Genomic DNA, 19,888 nt, shown 5'->3' on the forward strand with positions numbered 1-19,888 from the left:
CCTTAGCCGCTGGGGAGCGGGGCTGCAGCCTCTGCAGCCTCTGCAGCTGGATTTCCCACTCTGACAGGCGCCATTTTACCGCCCTAAGGGCTCCCTCCTCCCTTCTTCCCCCCTCCTCTTCCCCTCTGACACTGCTTCCGGTGGTGACGTGTATTCGCTTCACCGGGACTAAAGTTCCCCCTCCTCGGTCTATGGGGGCGGGTAGAGGAAAGCCGAGAGCGCTCCCAACAAGGCCGCAGTATCGCGCAAGCGCGGAAGGTGGCAGCGGGGCGGACCCCGGGGGCGAGGCGGGCCCCGCCTGGAGCGGCGTGGGCGGGGCGGGTGACGTCTCTCGTCCCCGGGTGTCGGGCCGTCGGACGGGCTCGTGCGGCCTCCTACCCCTCCCGCCGACAACTGCCCCCAACGGCTCTTCCGGCCCCAGTCGTGGTAAAAATGTCCTGCGTCTGTGCGCCGGAGCTCGGGAGGGGCCCCTCCGCGTGAGCGCCCCCTGGGATATTGGACATAATCACCTCTCATTCCGGACCGGGCCGGGTCTCGGTTGTGGGAGGACTCATGGGTGCCCCGCCCCTTTTCCCTGGAGGGGGCGGGGCGGCGGGCCGTGACGCCATCAGAGGGCGCCCGAGGAGGGACGGGCCGCCAGTTGGAGATGGAGTCGGTGCTGGCTCTGCGCGGCCTGGTGCTGTTGCGGGGTGAGGGCCAGAGGCGCCGGGGGTTGCGAGCTGGGCTCGAGGGGCGGCAGCGGAGAGGAAGAGCCGCGTGTCACCGGCGAGGGGTGGTCCCCCGGGGTCGGTGAGGACGGAAACGTCAGCGTTCTCACGCTGGTTATCCGTCCCCCGCTCTCCCCAGACTCCGTGGAGTGGGAGGGGCGCAGTCTCTTGAAGGCGCTCATCAAGAAAGCTGCGCTGGGGTGAGTATCCCGCAGCCTTCCCCCCGAAGTCCCCGGGAAGGAAGGCTGGGCCCAGCTCTGTGACACTCTCCTTCATCTCTGCCTTAGTGGGGAGCAGGTCCACATCCTGGGCTGTGAAGTGAGCGAGGAAGAGTTTCGTGCAGGTTTTGACTCCAGTATCAACAGCCGGTAAGCACAGATCGGGAGAGAGTTTGCCGGGTGTAGGATCCCTGTAAGGAAATTGCTCTACGGCATATTCATTGAAGGAATGGAGATGTGTCTTTCGGGAGGCCAAGATTCGTAAGAGAAATGAGTGGCGAGTTAATGGAGAACCCAGAGCATGGGCCATAGAAGCGCAGACGGAAATGGAGCGTAATAAGAGGCCGACGCTGTAGTTTCGCACCAGAAGCTGTACTGGTGGATAAAAATGAACATATTCTGTCTTTTGAGGTATTCAGAATCCGGATGGTTATTCCAGACGTGGATTCCAGATTTGCACCAACACTAGCTGCCAGCTACTGAGCGATCTGTTCTAGAGGCGAAAGTAACAGAGTGTGCAAAATGAGGGACGTATGGGAAGGCATAGCTGTTCATGGGAGTTGGAAGAGCTTCCTGAGACCAGACCGATAGCAAAAGGTCTCAGCGTGAAAATGAGTTCAGTTGTTATCCCCAAGGCAGTGACGGCCCTTTCAACGTGTAAGAGGCGAGTGATAATCTCATACTGTTAGACTACTCCAGCGACCAGTGTGGAGAATGGGATTAGAAGGGGGCAGCCTCAGACAGACCGGGAGGGAAGGCTGCTGTGGTAGTCCAGGTTCACTCAGGGGTGTATGTGTACTGAGCACCAGTTACGAACCGGGTGCTGTGGTAGGCATGGTGAATGAGACGGCTGTGGTCTCTAACGCATCTTAGGGAAAGATGATAGGGGGTGACAGATCTGGCTTAAGACAGTAGCAGTAAGTAAGCATAGAGAGTTTAAGAGGAAAGTAAAAGGACTCTAGCAGGTAGAATTTCCAGGAGTTATAGACTGATGTGGAATAGACCTTAGGAGACCCCTGAACCCACCTGTGTGCCTGGATAAAAAAAGATTACTTCCCGGTCTAGACAGCTCAGTAGCTTACATCTGTGTTCAGCTCTGGTTTTTCAACCATGTGATGGAAGTGATGTTTCATGTTAAGGTGGCACTTACAAGAGAAGCAACAGATAGGACGGTGGTGTCCAGGAACAAGTTGGGCCACGTGAATCCGATCCCAGGATGTCTAACCCACGTCAGACTCCCTTTTTCTGTGGTGCTATTTTATCTGTAGTTAGTAACACACGATCTAATTCTTGATCTTCTCTAAACTGTCCTACAGGCAGGAACCATGTCTCACATCCTGTCCTCTCCCTGTTCCTCCAGGGAATGACACGAGTTAGGCTCCGCTCAGGGAAATGTTTGATGGTGATGATAACTAACGTTTGTCAAGCGTTTAATACGTGTTAAGGATCGTTCTAAAGATCAAACAGTTGGTATCTGGGCATTTGTTCTACAAATGAAGAAACGGTTTTAGGATAAGTAGCTTATCAGTTAGGTGACCTTGGGTAAGTAGTAAAGCCACGCTTAGAGCCCAGGGCTTTCTGACACCAAAGCCTGTGCTGCCCACATGGTAGTCTGTGTCTCAGTTTTAGCTCTAAGTCACAGAGAGCCACAGAGATCACAGCGTGAAGTTCAAGATTGAGGGGAAGGGGCAGGGTTAATAAGTTGTCTCCTGTTTTCCCTTTGCAGGCTGGTTTACTATGACCTCTTCAGAGACCCGCTCAACTGGGCACAGACTGGGGAAGCCCTTCCGGGGGGACCCCTGGGAGCCTTGCAGGCCATGTGCGAGAAGACGGATCCTGGTCCTGTCACTGTGGCTCTCGATTCACTGAGCTGGCTGCTGCTGCGTCTTCCCTGTTCCGCCCTCTGCCAGGCCCTCTGTGCCATGAGCCGTCAGCACGCCTGCCGTGGTGAGACCCCCTTCATTACTACTCGTCACGTACCTTCCCCTGCCAAGGAGTAAGCCCTCTTCCATTCTGAGCAAGAACATGATTAGGGATTGCCAGTTGGGCCTTATTCCATCTCTTTAACGTTTATTCTAGTTCTGGGCTTCTTCGTAACCAGGCTTTTGTTCCTCTTCCGGGTTCATTTTTACTCATTTGTTTCATTCGTTCACTCATTGAGTACAAATTACGTGCTATGTGTCAGGCACAAATCTAGATACCAGGAGAGTAAAGACTAGCTGTGCTCAGGTTCTTGTCTTCCAGGAGCTCAAAGTGCCAAAAAGGATACAGACAAGTTAGCAGTTACAAGACAGTCTGCTAGCAGCCGTGATGATAAAGGAACATACACAGGGTGTCCTAAGGAAAGAACTGTCTCGAAGAGGAAGGGGTTAGCCAGGCAAATTTGGCCAGACCAGGGGCCCTGGGAGTAGCCCTGAAGTATACCGTGGATTCTAGAACTGACCATGCAGTCAGCTACCCAACTTTGTATTAAGATGCTTGAGTCTCTCAGTGTTTCAGTTTACTCTGTAAAAGTGGGGGGAAAGGGTGGAATTACAGTATTAGCATGAACTATTTAATTTTTTTAATGTTTATTTTTGAGAGAGAGTGTAAGTGGGGTAGAGGCAGAGAGGGAGACACAGAATCCGAAGCAGGCTCCAGGCTCTGAGCTGTCAGCACAGAGGCCGACACGGAGCTCGAACTTACAGACCGTGAGATCGTGACCTGAGCTGAAGTCAGACGCTTAATCAGCCGAGCCCCCCAGGCGCGCCTAGGAGGAACCGTTTAGAATTGCTGTTAGGTCAAGTGATAGCGATGTCATACGCTTCAGCCCAAACATGCCGACGTTTGTAAGCGTCAAAACACGAAGGCATCTTCTAGCACAGTGCTGACGCTCTTTAAGCGTGTGTGTGCGCGCTCCGCAAAAGGGAGAGACAACGGGAGGGAGTCAAAGGCACTGACTGGGATGGGGTCAAGTTCCAAAAGCCTCAAGTAGTTCATCATGTAAGAGATGAGGCTGGAAAGTAAGCAGAGACTGGAAGAGGAAGGGGTTAACTCTGTCCCGAAGGCCCTGAGGGAGGAGCTCCGAGGACGAGGACCAAGTCTCAGTGGGCCTGGCTCACATTCACTCTGAGGAGGTGAGAGCTGCAGCTCCACAGTCCCAGCCTCACCAAGGGAAGTCAGGATTGTGGCGGGGCAGCAACGGAACGTGGGGCACCCCCTCCTTCCTCCTCCTCTACTGTTCCATCCCTGGCCTCCGCTCTGAGTGTTCCCCACTGCCCTTTGCGCCCCACGCTCATTGTCCCTCCAGGTGGCGGCCCCGCAGCGGAGCAGCTGTGCGTGCTAGGCCTGCTGCACCGAGAGCTCCACGGCCCGGGCCCCATGGGAGCATTGAGCAGCCTTGCCCAGACCGAGGTGACCCTGAGTGGTACAGCGGGCCAGGCCTCGGCCCACATCCTCTGTCGGAGGCCCCGACAGCGCCCAACCCTCGAGGTCAGGAGAACTCCGGGGAAGCACTAAGGTCAGGGTCAGACGGAAGGGGAGTCTTGGCGGAAAGAAGAGTAAGAAAGCTGGTGTGGCCGAGCGCTTCCCTGTGTCTCCTTGTTTTGTCATTTCCCTCCTGATCCTCACCACGGCCCTGGGAGGTGGCTTGTTTTGTTGTCCCCTTACCCAAGTTACAGACAGTGAGTGGTAGAGCCAGGGTTTGAACACAGGATTGCCTGATTCGGATCCCGTGGGCTTAACCAAGAGGAGATCTTGACTTCCAAGAAACGGCAACGGAGAAAAGACTGGGAGCGGTTGTTGGGGGAGAAGGAGCGAGTCCCTTCGGAGAGCTTTGAAGGAGGGCGAGGGGAAGAGCAGGGGCTGGAAGCTGTTACACTGATGGTGGGGCGGGCAGGGGTGGGCAGGGGCAGGGCCGGCGGGGGCGGGGGGGGTGGTCTAAGTTCTTCTCTCTGGTTTGTTCCGTCAGGTGGAAACAACCTTTCTGTTAATACTCTTTCTTCTCCCCCAGACTCTGTGGTTCTCCGTCCTGCCAGACTTGAGCCTGGATCTCCAAGGGGGACCCCCGCTAGAGTCCCAGCCCCACCCAGATCCTCACACACCGCAGGTATCTCGCAGGCCAGGGGCGGAAACGAGGGAACTGGGGAACGGAGCTTGTGGGTCTGGTGAAAGGAGAGACTGGAAACTGCAGGGGGTGGGGGTGGGGTCAGGGGTGCAGCCATGAGGCAGTGGCAGTATCCCTCGTGCCTGCAGGTGGACCCCGCCTCCCACTTGACCTTTAACCTCCACCTGTCCAAGAGAGAGCGAGAAGCCAAGGATAGCCTGACACTGCCTTTCCAGTTCAGCTCCGAAAAGTAAGGTTGGGGGCCAGGCGCCTGGGTTCCTGAGTAGAGCCCCGCGTCCGGGCCTGAGAGGTGGGGTGATGGCAGGTTATTGATTAACCTCAGACTTTACAGGGGCTGAAGTCCACCTCCAAAGACAAGTCTGGGGAGTGGTTCTCTACCCGCTCCTGCCCCAACGAGGCTAAAGGGCCTCTATGTCTCTTTTCTCGCCATTAGAGCCTTAGGTCACAGAGCAATCGGGTCTGGGCTGAGCCAGACCAGACCCTGGGGAAGTGGCCCTGCCCCTCTCTAGGCAACAGTGTTACTGGGAGGACGGGAAGCCGGTTGGGTGTGGTAGGGACAGGTTCATAATGGCCTCTGTATGCCTGTCGTTCTGTGCTCAGTGTGTGGGCGGGCGAAGCCAGACCTTGGCAGGATCCGTGCCCTCGAGCTGCTAAGAACGTAGGGGATCGTTAGGAGAGCGGCATCAGTCTATCCCGGTGCCGGATGCGGCTCCCATGCTGACTAAACGAGGAGGTCAGAGAAAGGGACTTGAACCCAGAAAACACGAAAGCCAACGAGAAAGAGGAGGGAGTCGGTCACCAGGAAGCGTGTCCAGACGGGACCCCGTTACCCACCCTCACCAGCACCCGCTCCCCCCTCCTCTCCCCAGACAGCAGGCTCTGCTGCGCCCTGGGCCCGGCCCTGCTACCAGCCGCATCTTCTATGAGCCAGACGCGTTCGATGACCTGGACCCAGAAGACCCAGATGGTGACCTGGATGTTTGACGGGGAGCCTTGACTAGCCTGTACTGGGGAGGGGGGAGAGAGACCTTGGACGCGTAACCATCCTTTCGTTGTTTGCGGCGGCCTTACCCTGCCCCACCTGTGTTCCCTGTGTGCGGAGGTCCTGCCTCGTGACCCCCGAGTCAGGGAGTAGCTTCCAGGCGGGACAAAACGTGGGAAGGGGCAGAGGGGAAGGTGAGGGAACAGAGACGCCTCCCTTCCCAGCCTAATAAAATCTATTTTTTTACGAAAAAAGAAACTTTGCTAGCTGTGTAAGCGGGAGTTGGCAGTGGGAGGGACTGCGTGGGAAGAGGCAGGGAAGCCAGGCACCTGAGTCTTGGAGAGTCCCTAGCGTTGGGGCCCAAGTGACAACGGTGCCACAGGGAGGGCCTTGCGCCCCGATAGCGCTCAGGGTGTGTTGTTTTAAACTGAAGCAGATACACTTAAAGGTGCCGGGTTCCCTGCAAGGATCTGGGTTGAAAGAAAGCAGAGACCCTGAAGGGGGAGGGAAAAAAAGCCTCCTTTCCAAAACATACGGTTTTATTCCTGTACAAAAAGCACACCCTCCTCTTTTTGCGTCCCTCACCCAACCCCCTCGGGGGAACTGTACAAGGCGCGCGAGCGGGGTGGCGGGGCTTGTCTGTCTCCGCATCCCGCCCACAGGCCGAGCTCTGCCCCAGGCCGGTTCAGGTCCCCGGGCACACCATAGGCCGCCAGGCCGGGCCAGGGGGCCCCCGGCTCACACATACTCCTTGGCAGAGTTGGGCTTGGGGTAGGAGCGGGGTGCACGGTACCCAGCTTTGCTGTCACTCCCGGGACAGGAGCAAGAGAGCAGGGCGCCTCCCAGGATGACCAGAGCCGACCCCGCCCAGCCAATGAAGATGGCAGGACCGAACTCGTACCTATGGAGAGAGGGGGTTAGGGTCAGAAACGCTGCCTTTCCTGGAGGGGGATCCGGAACTGTCGCCCCTGTAGGAGGCCGGGCTCCCATACTTACTTCAGATTCATGGGGACCAACGGGTTATAAAAGTCTGTGACAATCTGGTGGCCATACCAGGAACAAGCTACCAAGGCAGCAAGACCTGGGGGAGAGAAAGACTGGCCTGTTAGGAGGCCCCAGGCCGGCACTTTGCACGCCTCCACGCTACGACCGGAGAAGAGAGGCGCTGGGCCCTCCTTGGGCCTGCTGCTCACCTGCCACGATGAAAACGATGCCTCCGGTCATGGCTATCCGGGCCTTCTTCACTTTGTCGTCTCCCCCGCAGCTTGTACACTTCATGCCCATCGTGGCCACGAACATGGCCAGGAAGCCCAGCACCAGGGACACCACCATGAGGGCTCGGGTGGCCTGTATGGCCGCTGCGGGGAAGGGGGAAGGACGCCCTCATTCCTGGAGACGCGGGTCGCTGGGCTGGGGCCCCTTGGGCGTCCAAGCCCCGCGCAGCGCCGGGTGGATCCCGCCCCCTCCCGGCTCCGCGGCCTTGCCGCTCCGCCCCGCCCTCCTTCTGCCCTAGGACCCGCCCGGGGCGCGAGGGTTTCGGCGAAACCGCCCCGGCTGGGGAGAGGGGGGCAGGGAGGAAGGGGCCCCGCGGAGAGGGGCGGCGGCGGCGGCCGGAGCCCCCGCACGGGCCGCAGATCTCGGCCCGCGGCCCAGCCCTGACCCCCACTATCGCGGCCACCGGCTCTGTGGCCTCGGCTAATCGGCCGATAAGATTACAGGCCGCAGGCGGCGGCCCTCGTCTGACGGCGCGCACGGCTCCTCCGCGGACCCAGCGCCCTCCGCCCCGCGCCGCCTTTTGTCCGAGAGAAAAGGGCGGGAGACGGAGGCCGCCAGCCGCGCAGGGCGGCGGGGGTAGGGGAGGCCTAGAGGGGGCTGGGCCGCCGGGCGCCGAGACCCGGGGAGGCTCGGCCGGGGGGGGGGGGGGGAGCGCAGCCGACGTGCAGCCCCCACCACCCCGCCCCCGGCCCGGTCCGGCCGCTTCCGCGTCCTGCTCCCCGGCAACCCCGGGCGTCGGGGCTCGCGCCCTTGCCCCGCACCCCGCCCGGCGCCCTCGTTCCCTGGGCGCGTCCGCCCCGTCGGCCCCGCGGCCTTACCCGGCAGGGCGAGCACCGAGTCGTACATCTTGCAGCTCATCATGCCGGTGCTCTGCGTGACGCAGTCCATCCACAGCCCCTTGTACATGGCCTGGGCCGTGATGATGTTGTCGCCCGCGTACGAGCTCATCTGCCACTGCGGGATGGCGGTGGCCGCCACCAGGCCCACCCAGCCCAGCAGGGCCAAGGCAAAGCCCAGCAGCTGCAGGCCCGAATTGGCCATCTTCGCCCTCGGAAGAGCCTGGGGACGCCGGGCGGGCGACCCTGCGGTAAAGCAAACCCACCTCGGGGGGGCAGCCCCACAGAAAGAGACGAGTCACCCGAAGAGAAGTTTGGGGTCAAGTGACTGCAGATCTTTTTGTCACTCGAGAAAAACACCAAAAAACAAAAAAGCCACACACACACACACACAAATCGATCCTTCCGGCGGGGCAAGGGTCTCACAGAAGGATCAGGCCACGCCCGGGGACTGGTGGTCGAAAAAGCGATCCCGCGAAGGCCAGGCGGTCCCCTCCGGCGTTCTCCGCGACCCTACCCAGACGGAAGGCGGAGGGGCGGTGTGCGCGCGGTCCTGGGTACTGGAAGCCCCCAAAGTGCCCTGGGCTGTCGGCCTGAGGCTGCAGTGCCCGGTGGCTCGGCGGTGAGCGGGCAGGTGCGGGCGGACAGGTGCGGCGCACCTCAGTATATGTAGGGCGTCAGGGGCGCGCCCCCGCGGGCACCGGGAGCGCGGGGGGGAGGCGGGACCGGAGGGCGGCCGAGGGTGACCTGACGTCACCGAAGGGACACTCACCTGAGCCGGAAGTCCTGGCCCCCACCCCTCCTTGCCCAGGTGAAGAGGAAGAAACCTGAGCCCCAGGGTCACGCCCCTTCTCCTGCCCGGCTTGGATTGCGGGTAGGGAGGAGGCGGCGGCTTCTCCGGAGTTCCCAGCTTGGAGTCAGCCCCTCCAGACTGGACTTCCCTGGGCAGCGGGATGCCCCTTCTCCTCTCCCTGGCAGGTGCATCTGGGATACCGCGGCCCCAGAGCGGGGGACACCCTGGGCCCCTCGGTTCCGCCCCCCCCACCCCTCCCCTCCGCTGGGACTCTTGGTTTCTACTCTAGGCGCTCTTTGTCCTGCCCTACTTTCGTCCCCACCCCTCTGCTCTTCCTTTTCTTCAGTCGGCTCTCCTAAGTGTCCCCACCTTGGGGAACCCTAGCTCCAGTCCCTCAGAACTGCCCCCCTTCAGCAGCCTCCTTGGAGTCTGCATTCCCAGAGCCACCAGCCCAGCAGCACCCCGACGCCCCGGGCCCCCTGGCCGCCACCCTCCTGTCCCGCCCTCCAGCTGACACCTGGCTCCCAGGCCCCGGCCTCCACAGCCCCGTCTTCTTGGCAGTCCATTCCAATCCCTATCCCTGACCTGCCTGGACCCTTGGCACCCCACCTCTAGGGGGTCACTATCCCCCACCTGCGACGAGGGTCCTTCCTAGCAAAAGGAAGAAAGCACTGAGGCCAGAAGTCAGCAGAGGGTGGGGAGCGGGGTCAGGCCTAGGTGACATTCTTGGCCACACCTGTCGCTCCCTTCCCTTGGAGACTTTCCAAACCTGTACTCCACTTTCTCCTTCCCTCCCATCTTACACACATTTCCCTTTCCTTCTTTCTGAGCCTGGACCTGACTCTGTGCACCCTCTCCGTCATGCAGGGCTTCCTCCCTCCGGAGTCCACCTCCCAGCCCCTTCCCTGCCCCCGCGCCCCGCAGCGCCACTCTGCTGCCCCCTTGCCCGGAGTCCTCCCCACCCACCTCTCCGCTCCCAGACCCACATGTTTCCAGCCCCCTCTCCGTGTCTATTTTTTCCCTCCACTCTCCCACATTTCCCATTTTTCTTCCTCCTCTCAAACATTTCTCTGTAAGGCTCTTCTTTTTTGATTCACGGTGAGGTGTTGTTGTTTTTTTTTTACCTATCGTTTTTTCTTACAATTTATTTTGAGAGAGAGAGAGAATCCCAAGCAGGCTCCACACTGTCAGCCCAGAGCCCGATGTGGCTTGAACCCACAAGAGTGAGATCGTGACTTAAGCCAAAATCAGGAGTCAGAAGCCCAACCAACTGAGCCACCCAGGTGCCCCGAGTTGGGTTTTTTTGTTTTTTGTTTTTTGTTTTTTTAAGGTGCTTTCCAGCTCCAAAATGTTATGTTTCTCATTACGGAAGTATATCCAGCTTGTGTGCAAGCTCACTGCCACACCTCAGGCCGACCCGCCCCATCTGCCTCTTGCCTGCCCACCCCAGCTGCCTCCAAACCGACAGCCGCGTTTCCCCGCTTGTCCTTTTGAAATCTATTCTCCGGAAGTGAACTGGTTTGTTTGTTTCAGACTTGGGTCCCGTTACTTTCTGTTTAAAATCCTTAAAGCAGGGGGCACCTGGGTGGCTCAGTTGGTTAAGTGTCTGATTTTGGCTCAGGGCCTGATCTCACGGTTCGTGAGCTCGAGCCCCATGCCGGGCTCTGAGCTGACGGCGCGCTGAGCCTGATCCTCTCTCTCTCTGCCCCTCCCCTACTCGTTTCCGGGCGCCCGTGCCTGCGCGCACGCGCGCTCTCTGTCTCTCGCTCTCTCTCTCAATAAATACACTTAAAAAAATAAAAATGAAACAAAATCCTTAAAAGCCTCCAATGTCTCTCCTCGCTCCAGTGTTGCTACACTGGGCTTGGCAAAATAAATGCCGTGTGTGGCTCGCCGGACTGTGCCTCGGCCATACGAGCCCTCTCTCTGCTCCCCACGTGTATCTTTTACTACTTTCCTTCACACACTCTGTTCTCTACGCCTGGATGCTCTTGTCCCTGTCCCCTCCCCTCCTTCCCCCACCCTGCTGACCGACGCATCCGACTCATCCTTCAGCAAGCAGCTGGAGCCTCGCTTCTCCCGGGAAGCCTGACGTGACCACCCCGCCCCAGACTGAGTCATATCCCTCGGTGGATGTGTTCACTCACCGCTACTTGGTGCTTTAACTGCACGACTTCTTATCACAGAAACTATTTACTCGTGTGCCTATTTACTCAGTGTCAGTCTTCCCCTGTCGATGCCTCCGGGTTTATCGCCAATAAATATTTGATGAATGAATGAAAAAATAAACTACAAATGAACGATGTTTTCATCCACTGGTTCAACAAGTGTTTCCCGAGGGCCCGTATAAATGGCTCCAGACGTTGCTCTGGACGTACAGCTGGAGCGACCCAGATGAGGACACTGCCCTCCTCGGGTCACTCGGATGCTAGAGGGAGGAAGCAGACAATAAAGGCATAAACAAGATGCCACATGTTATCAAGGCAATAAAACAGGGCAATGTGAGGAGGTTGGGTCCACTGGAGGGAGACCTTTCTAGGAAGTGACTAGCAAGGAACCAGCCAAGAGAAAACCATGTTGGGTGAAGAAAGTGGAAAGGGCCGAGAGACCCTGTGTGGGTTGTCCCTTTGCGATTTTGTAGTATTCATTTCTTTTTTTTTTTAATTTTTTTTCAACGTTTATTTATTTTTGGGACAGAGAGAGACAGAGCATGAGTGGGGGAGGGGCAGAGAGAGAGGGAGACACAGAATCTGAAACAGCCTCCAGGCTCTGAGCCATCAGCCCAGAGCCTGACGCGGGGCTCGAACTCTTGGACCGCGAGATCGTGACCTGGCTGAAGTCGGACGCTTAACCGACTGCGCCACCCAGGCGCCCCTCATTTCTTTTTTTTTAATTGTCTTTAACGTTTAATTATTTTCGGAGAGACGGAATGTGAGCAGGAGATGGGCAGAGAGAGAGGGAGACAGAGAATCCAAAACAGGATGCAGGCTCTGAGCTGTTGGCCCAGAGCCCGACGTGGGGCTCGACCCCACAAACCGTGAGATCATGACCTGAGCCCAAATCAGGCACTTAACCAACTGAGCCACCCACGTGCTCCTATGGTACTAATTTTATTTTATTTTTTTTAATTTTTTTTCAACGTTTTTATTTATTTTTGGGACAGAGAGAGACAGAGCATGAACGGGGGAGGGGCAGACAGAGAGGGAGACACAGAATCGGAAGCAGGCTCCAGGCTCCGAGCCATCAGCCCAGAGCCCGACGCGGGGCTCGAACTCACGGACCGCGAGACCGTGACCTGGCTGAAGTCGGACGCTTAACCGACTGCACCACCCAGGCGCCCCATATGGTACTAATTTTAAAGCAGGAGCTCTCAACCTCAGCACCATTGACCTTTGGGGCCAGATAACTCTTTGTTGCAGGTGACTGTCCTGTTCATTATAGGATATTTAGCATAACATCTTTGACTTCTATTGATTAGATGCCAGGAGAGCCCTCCGCTGAGCCCCAAGGTGACAATCCAAAATGGCTCCAGACGTGGCCGGATGTCGGGGTGACGAGAGGGGCAAAATGGGTCCCGGCGAAGAGCCACCGATTTAAAGCGTGGCCAGGCAGCGTCGCTGTGGCTGTTTAACTCTGGTAGCCTCCAGTAAACAGTTGGGTACAGGGAACTAGTAGACGGATGATTGGACTTGACCACGGTTGGGATTTTGCTAAGGAGAGGAAGGAGTTTGAGGTGTTGGCACGAGAGTGCTTCAGGTGTTCGAGCCCGGATGTAAATTGGGTCGTAAGAAGAGTTAAACACAAAAGGCTTGGGCGTTAGTGGAAAACCGGGGTGGATGGTGTGGCGGTCTCTCCCCACGAAGAGAAGGGAGCGAGATACCTGGGAACACAAGCTGGTCGGCTGGGAGGGGCCTGGGACCGCCGGAAGAGAAAGATGAGGTTCGACACCTACCGATGACAAGAACTTCTAGCAAACAGAGATTAGAAAGGACATTCTTAGACCTCGTGAAAAAGTATCAGGCTCACCTCTTTTATTTTCGGGGAAAAGGATAAAGAAAGTCACTGTTACCGCTTTTGTTTGGACCGAGTTCTGGAGGTCTTGATTGCTACCACAAAGAAATAAAAGAAGGAGGTGGTGCAATCATTGAAAGGGACAAGATGAAACTGATTTGCAGATGTTACAACTGTATCCTTAGAAAAGCGAATGGAGGGGCGCCCGGGGGGGGGGGGGGGGCTCGGCTAGTGGAGCATGCAACTCTTGATTTCGGCTCAGGTCGTGACCTCGCGGTTTGTGGGTTCGAGCCCCGCGTCACGTTCTGCGCTGACAGCACGTTCTGCTTGGGATTCTGTCTCCCTCTCTCTCCTCCCCTCCTCCCTGCTCCTTATCTCTCTCCCTTAAAAAAAAAAAAAAAAAAAAAAGGGAATAGAATCGAGAGACACTGTTAGTAATTAGTTTCAGCAAGGTTGCTGTTGCTGTATGTGAGATGCAGCTACAAAAAACAAAACAAAACAAATTGCTAGCATTTTACTACACCAGTAATAACCAACTGGAAAATACAATGTAAAATAACATTCGATTTGCATCAAAATTATAAAGCGCCTAGGAATTAACCAAGTATTGACAAGACCTCAGTGGGAGAAAAAAACCAGTTTAATTCAAATAAAGGACATAGATAACTTGGAAGAATAGAGAAACAGCCCCTGCGCTTATAAATGCGGTGACTTCACATTATAAAGACATCAGTTGTTTCCAGAATAAATAATTTTATATATTACCAGCAAAATCCAATTAAAAAAAATATTTCTTTAGGGGCGCCTGGGTGGCGCAGTCGGTTAAGCGTCCGACTTCGGCCAGGTCACGATCTCGCGGTCCGGGAGTTCGAGCCCCGCGTCAGGCTCTGGGCTGATGGCTCGGAGCCTGGAGCCTGTTTCCGATTCTGTGTCTCCCTCTCTCTCTGCCCCTCCCCCGTTCATGCTCTGTCTCTCTCTGTCCCAAAAATAAATAAATGTTGAAAAAAATATTTCTTTAGAGAGCGCGTGAGCGTGAACGGAGGTGGGGCAGACAGAGAGGAAGATAGCAAGAATCCCAAGCAGGCTCCTCACTGTCAGCACAGAGTCGGATTCGGAGCTCGAACTCTCAAACGGGGAAATGATGACCTGAGCCGAAACCAAGAGTCGGACACTTAACCGACTGAGCCACCCAGGTGCCCCAAAAAGGAATGAACTCTATTTTTTTTTTAATTTTTTTTTTCAACGTTTATTTATTTTTGGGACAGAGAGAGACAGAGCATGAATGGGGGAGGGGCAGAGAGAGAGGGAGACACAGAATCGGAAACAGGCTCCAGGCTCCGAGCCATCAGCCCAGAGCCTGACGCGGGGCTCGAACTCCTGGACCGCGAGATCGTGACCTGGCTGAAGTCGGACGCTTAACCGACTGCGCCACCCAGGCGCCCCTAGGAATGAACTCTTGAGATACACAACAGCATGGATGAATCTCAAAATAATTATGTAGTGAAAGAAGCCAGACCCCCACACATCCTGTATGTCTCCGTTTGCATAAAATTCCAGAAAATGCAAAGTGTTCTAGAAAGACTGGCACTGGCTACCTACAGGGGTGGGTGGAAAGGGCTGTAGGGAGGGATTACAAAGAGGTAAAGGAAACCGCAGGGGATGATGGATATGTCCACTCTCTCGATGACGGGGATGGTTTCATGGGTGTGGACATCGGTCAAAACTTACCAAATTGTACATTTGAAATATGTGCAGTTTATTGTTTGTGAATTATACCTCAATAAAGCCGTTAAAAAAAACAAAAACAAAAACATAACTGGGTTCGACCCACTGTAAGCACCATATGAGTGTTCCATTATTCCCCTTCATTAAAACCCTAAGATGTAGATGCTATTATTATCTCTTTTCTTGTTTTACAGATGAGGTATATAAGACACAAAGAGCTTAGGTAACTTTCCCAAGGGCAAAGTTAGCAAGTTGGTAAGGGCACTCAAACTCAGGGAGTGTGAGCCCAGAGTCCATACTTTTTTTTTTTTTTTCATGTTTATTTGTTTTTGAGAGAGAGACAGAGCATGAGCCCGGGAGGGGCAGAGAGAAAGGGGGACACAGGATCCGAAGCAGGCTCCGGGCTCCGAGCTGTCGGCACAGAGCCCGACGCGGGGCTCGAACTCCCAGACCGTGAGATCAAGACCTGAGCCGAGGTCAGGCGCTCAACCAACTGAGCCCCCCAGGCGCTCCCCAGGGTCCATACTCCTAACTGCACTGCATCTAGCCGTTTCCTGAGAGGCTGGGGTGGTAACAGAAGCCGCTCGCACTGCTGATGGACGCGGAGCCCGGGACAGTCAGTCTTCAGAGCAAGCTGGTGGTACTTAGTCAAAGTAGGTGTAAGTATGCCCTATGACTCAGAAATTCCACTTGTGTAGACAGATATAATTAATAATAGACATACGGACAGGCAGCGATGTCTCTCCCAGAGAAGTTCTCACAGGAAGCGGTAACAAGCCGGGTAGGAAATGTGCGTTGACACATTCTTTTGTTGCGTTTGGGAACCGCAGGTGACTTGGGTGTTCATCAGCGGGACCTCGAGCAACTACACGTGGCGTGCGTGACACCGTGGAGCCCCCACGCATCAGACAGAGCATGAAGAAGGACGGAAACCATGGTGCTTACAAGGGCACCTGGGGGGCTCAGTCGGTTAAGCATGGGACTCGTCATTTTGGCTCAGGTCATCGAGTCCCGAGTGGCACTGACCGCAGGGAGCCTGCTTGGGATTCTCTCTCTCTCTCTCTCTCTCTCTCTCTCTCTCCCTCCCCCACTCGTGTTCTCTCTCTCTCTCTCACACACACACACACTCTCTCTCTCTCTCTCAAAATAAATAAACTAAAAAAAAAAAACCACAGTGCTTCTGGTCAGTAAGTAGGATCAGAATGAAATATATAACAAGATGCTATTTACATAAATTAGAAATGTTTGCGGGAAGGCCAGCTGGTGCAGCCACTCTGGAAAACAGCATGGAGGTTCCTCAAAAGACTAAAAATAGAACTACCCTACGACCCGCCGATTGCACTACTAGGCATTTATCCACGGGGTACAGGGGTGCTGTTTCGAAGGGACACATGCACCCCCATGTTTACAGCAGCCCTATCGACAAGAGCCAAAGTCTGGAAAGAGCCCAAATGTCCATCGATGGATGAATGGATAAAGAAGATGAGGCATATATATGCAATGGGGTATTACTTGGCAATCAAAAAGAATGAAATCTTGCCACTGGCAACTACGTGGCTGGAACTGGAGGGTCTTACGCTAAGTGAAATTAGAGAAAGACAAAAATCATAGGACTTCACTCATATGAGGACTTTAAGACACAGAACAGATGAACACAGGGAAGGGAAGCAAAAATAATATAAAAACAGGGAGAGGGGCAAAACAGAAGAGACTCAGAAATATGGAGAACAAACTGAGGGTTGCTGGAGGGGGTGTGTGGGGGGGGAATGGGCTAAGTGGGGGAGGGGCATTAGGGAATCTACTCCTGAAATCATCGCTGCACCATATGCTAACTACTTTGGATGTAAGTTTAAGAAAATAAAAAATAGGGGCGCCTGGGTGGCGCAGTCGGTTGAGCGTCCGACTTCAGCCAGGTCACGATCTCGCGGTCCGTGAGTTCGAGCCCCGCATCAGCCTCTGGGCTGATGGCTCGGAGCCTGGAGCCTGTTTCTGATTCTGTGTCTCCCTCTCTCTGTGCCCCTCCCCCGTTCATGCTCTGTCTCTCTCTGTCCCAAAAAAAAAAAAAAAAAAAAAAAAAGTTAAAAAAAAAAAAAAAAATAAAATAAAATAAATAATAAAATAGGATTTGTCAAAAAATAAAAATAAAGAAATGTTTGCACAGAAAACAACTGATGTTTTGCAAGAGCACAAACACAAGTGAGCATGAAATGCATTGGAATGGCTGCCTTTTGAGGGAGGACAAAGGGAAATGGGTTGTGAATCCAAAAAAAGTTTTGTTTTCCTTTTTTTTTTTTTTTTTTTAAGTAAGCTCTATGCCCAAACGTGGGGCTTGAACTCACAACCCTGAGATCAAGAGTCACTGGGGCGCCTGGGTGGCGCAGTCGGTTAGGCGTCCGACTTCAGCCAGGTCACGATCTCGCGGTCCGGGAGTTCGAGCCCCGCGTCGGGCTCAGGGCTGATGGCTCGGAGCCTGGAGCCTGTTTCCGACTCTGTGTCTCCCTCTCTCTCTGCCCCTCCCCCGTTCATGCTCTGTCTCTCTCTGTCCCAAAAAATAAATAAAAAACATTGAAAAAAAAAAGAGTCACATACTGTGCCAACTGAGTCAGCCAGACGCCCCAAAAGAGAATAGCTTTTAAAATAAAAACAAGACGTATGGGGCGTCTGGGTGACTCAGTGGGTTGAGCATCCAACTTGGGCTCAGGTCATGATCTCACAGTTTGTGAGTTCGAGCCCCGCGTCAGGCTCTGTGCTGACAGCTCGGAGCCTGGAGCCTGCTTCGGATCCTCTGTTCCCCTCTCTCTCTGCCCCTCCCCTGCTCGAACGCGCTCTCTCTCTCTCTCTCTCAAAACTAAAGATAAACATTTCAAAATAAAATAAAAACAAGACATCAATCAACACAGACAATGCACCAAGAACTGTGTCATTAATTCAATCCTCTGCACCTCAGACCCTGATCTATAGACAAAATGCAGCGAAGGAGCGAACAGGGGAGACGGCATTGCTGAAGCTTGGGAATCCAGGTTGCCTTCCAGAAACTGGAAGCCAAATGGTCCTGTGAAGTAGGAGCAGAAGGTAGTGTGTGTGTGTGTGTGTGTGTGTGTGTGTGTGGCGGGGGGGCGGGGGCGTCCTGGCTTTCTCCTGCCCCCTCCCACCTCCATCGCTTACCCATCACGGGCTGAACCCAGCCAGAAGGCAGTGGTCACAGGAGCTTTGGAAACAAAAGCCTGCAGGGATGAACTCCCCGTGGCAGAGGGCAGAGTTTGGGAAGGGCTACAGCTGTCTATCAAGAAGCAAGACACACACACACACACACACACACACACACACACGCACGCGCACACACGCACGCGCGCGTGCGCGCTCCGATGTAAAGCCCCCCCCCCCCAATGTCATGTGTCTCTCCTCTCCTTCCATCTTCTATCAACAACCCCTTGCTCACCTTCCAGGCCACCTTTCTTTCTCCCTCCCAGCTCTCCTGACTTCTCTCTTGTCTAGAAGGGTCGCTGAGAAGCACCGGAAACACAGCATCTGAATGAGAGCAGGAATGTGCCCTCGTAGAACGGAGCCCAGAACCTCACCTGCTACACTGACTTTCCATCTGCCCCCAGTCTGCGCCCCCCTTTAACCCCTCTGTTCTAGGCACCTTGCTTGGCTTTTCCCCTCCTCCCCTTGTAGCATCCCCGAGTCTCTGGTTCCTCGTCGGCCCTTCCCTGCTTCTATCAATGGCCTCTGCTCCTTTCGGCTCCTAAAGGATTGGTACTCCTCAATGTTGACACTTTAGTTCTTCATCTGTGCCCCCTTGGCCAGATAGGTGGAGCCAATCCCCTGATAGTTCCCTCTTTTGTGCCGGCTCTCCAGCCTGTGCTCTTGGCCATAGGGCCAGACCTTCATTCATTCATTCATTCATTCATTCATTCATTCAACATGTACTGAGTGCCCGCCACTAAGGCTGGGTGCTGGGAGCACAGAGGGAAACAAGGTGAACTTCTATGCTCAAGGCTTAAGTACAGAGGGAAGAAAACAAATGACAATCTACTACGCTGAGGACACGAGGCTTTCTTTCTCTACCCCCGCCCCCCAGAGGAAGGCCAAGAAAGGTTTCAGAGAGGAGGTGGGCATTTTTTGAAGGGTGAACGGAAGTCTTCTGGTTTTCCAGATTGAGAGATTCGTACAGCAAAGGCACTCAGGATAGAAATGACACCATGTGTTCTGGGTACAAAGAGTCAGGTATCGGGCCCCTGGGTGGCTCAGTGGGTTAAGCGTCCAGTTTCAGCTCAGGGCATGATCTCCCGGTCTGTGAGTTCCAGCCCCACTATGGGCTCTGCACTGACAATTCAGAGCCTGCTTGGGATTCTCTCTCTGCCTCTCTTTCTCTGCCCCTGCCCCACTTTGTGCTCACTCTCACAAAATAAATCAATAAGCTTAAAAACAACCACCACCACCAAGGGGTTAGGTATTGCCTAGAACACGAGGGAAAAGAAGGGAAGGTGAGGCAGAGATAAGAAAAGCAGGAGTTTTCACTCTGAAAAGGGGTTTGAATCTGACGTGGGGGCAACAAGGAACCAGAGAGTTTGGGGGCAGGAGTGATGAGGTTGAACTTTTTGCCTTGAACGCCGTCCTCCGCGGCAGGGAAAGTAAGGAGCAGGAGGTTAATGGTGGTCTGGACCAAGGCGGCAGCAAGGCAGGTGGAGAAAATCTGATGAATGTGAATTTAGGAGGTCAGCGCACCAAAGCTGGTAACGCACCGGATAAAGGCGGGAGGCGGGAAGGGGAGGAGGGGAAGGGGCAAGGGAGGAGGAAGCAAGCAGGACCTCCGGGATCCCCCCAGGAGTGACAGGGTGGGCAACGGGACCATCCACTGGGATGAAGAGGTCAGAAGGAAGAGCGGGTGTGGGCATGCTGATGATGCGAGCCGCCCGGCGCAGGCGGTAGCTGAATACTGGGGTCCGGAGCTCCCGAAGGAGGCCTGGGCTGGATGTAACGAAGCCTTTCCGAGGCGGACCTGCGAGGGACAGGGGGCCAGAGACGACTGTGCCCGGATCCGCTGCGGATCCTCGCTCGCCCCGCAGGTGGTGCTACAGCCCCGCGCTTCGGGGACCCGAGGGCTGCGCCGCGCGTTCCGCGGAACGCGCGGCGCGCCAACACTAGGTCGCGCCCTCCTGGCTGGGGGTTCAGACCCGGAGCGGCCTCTGGAGAGCGTGTCCAAGTCGTCCACGCGGCCGGCACACTGGTGGCG

General features: G+C 55.3%; 2 protein-coding genes across 3 annotated transcripts; one reads left to right on the plus strand and one right to left on the minus strand.

Moving 5' to 3' along the window:
• The first annotated feature begins 191 nt into the window (after positions 1–191).
• On the plus strand, positions 192–6,266 carry ELP5 (elongator acetyltransferase complex subunit 5). 2 transcript variants are annotated; one of them, XM_043582891.1, is made up of 8 exons: positions 192–426; positions 847–907; positions 995–1,075; positions 2,652–2,872; positions 4,215–4,396; positions 4,917–5,012; positions 5,159–5,259; positions 5,900–6,266. In XM_043582891.1, exons 1-8 carry the CDS (start codon positions 192–194, stop codon positions 6,012–6,014), a joined length of 1,092 nt encoding a protein of 363 aa, XP_043438826.1. In that variant the 3' UTR covers positions 6,015–6,266. The 2 variants fall into 2 exon arrangements, with proteins under 2 accessions (XP_043438826.1, XP_043438827.1); XM_043582892.1 differs by lacking the exon at positions 192–426 and adding an exon at positions 454–689.
• A 267-nt stretch (positions 6,267–6,533) lies between these two features.
• On the minus strand, positions 6,534–9,134 carry CLDN7 (claudin 7). The gene is made up of 4 exons (XM_043582895.1): positions 8,106–9,134; positions 7,206–7,370; positions 7,009–7,093; positions 6,534–6,913 (listed from the first exon to the last, which is right to left on the minus strand). Exons 1-4 carry the CDS (start codon positions 8,326–8,328, stop codon positions 6,751–6,753), a joined length of 636 nt encoding a protein of 211 aa, XP_043438830.1. The 5' UTR covers positions 8,329–9,134; the 3' UTR covers positions 6,534–6,750.
• Between the last annotated feature and the right edge of the window lie 10,754 nt (positions 9,135–19,888).

The sequence above is a fragment of the Prionailurus bengalensis genome, chromosome E1, assembly GCF_016509475.1.
Source record: "Prionailurus bengalensis isolate Pbe53 chromosome E1, Fcat_Pben_1.1_paternal_pri, whole genome shotgun sequence".
In the NCBI taxonomy this organism is placed as follows: domain Eukaryota; kingdom Metazoa; phylum Chordata; class Mammalia; order Carnivora; family Felidae; genus Prionailurus; species Prionailurus bengalensis.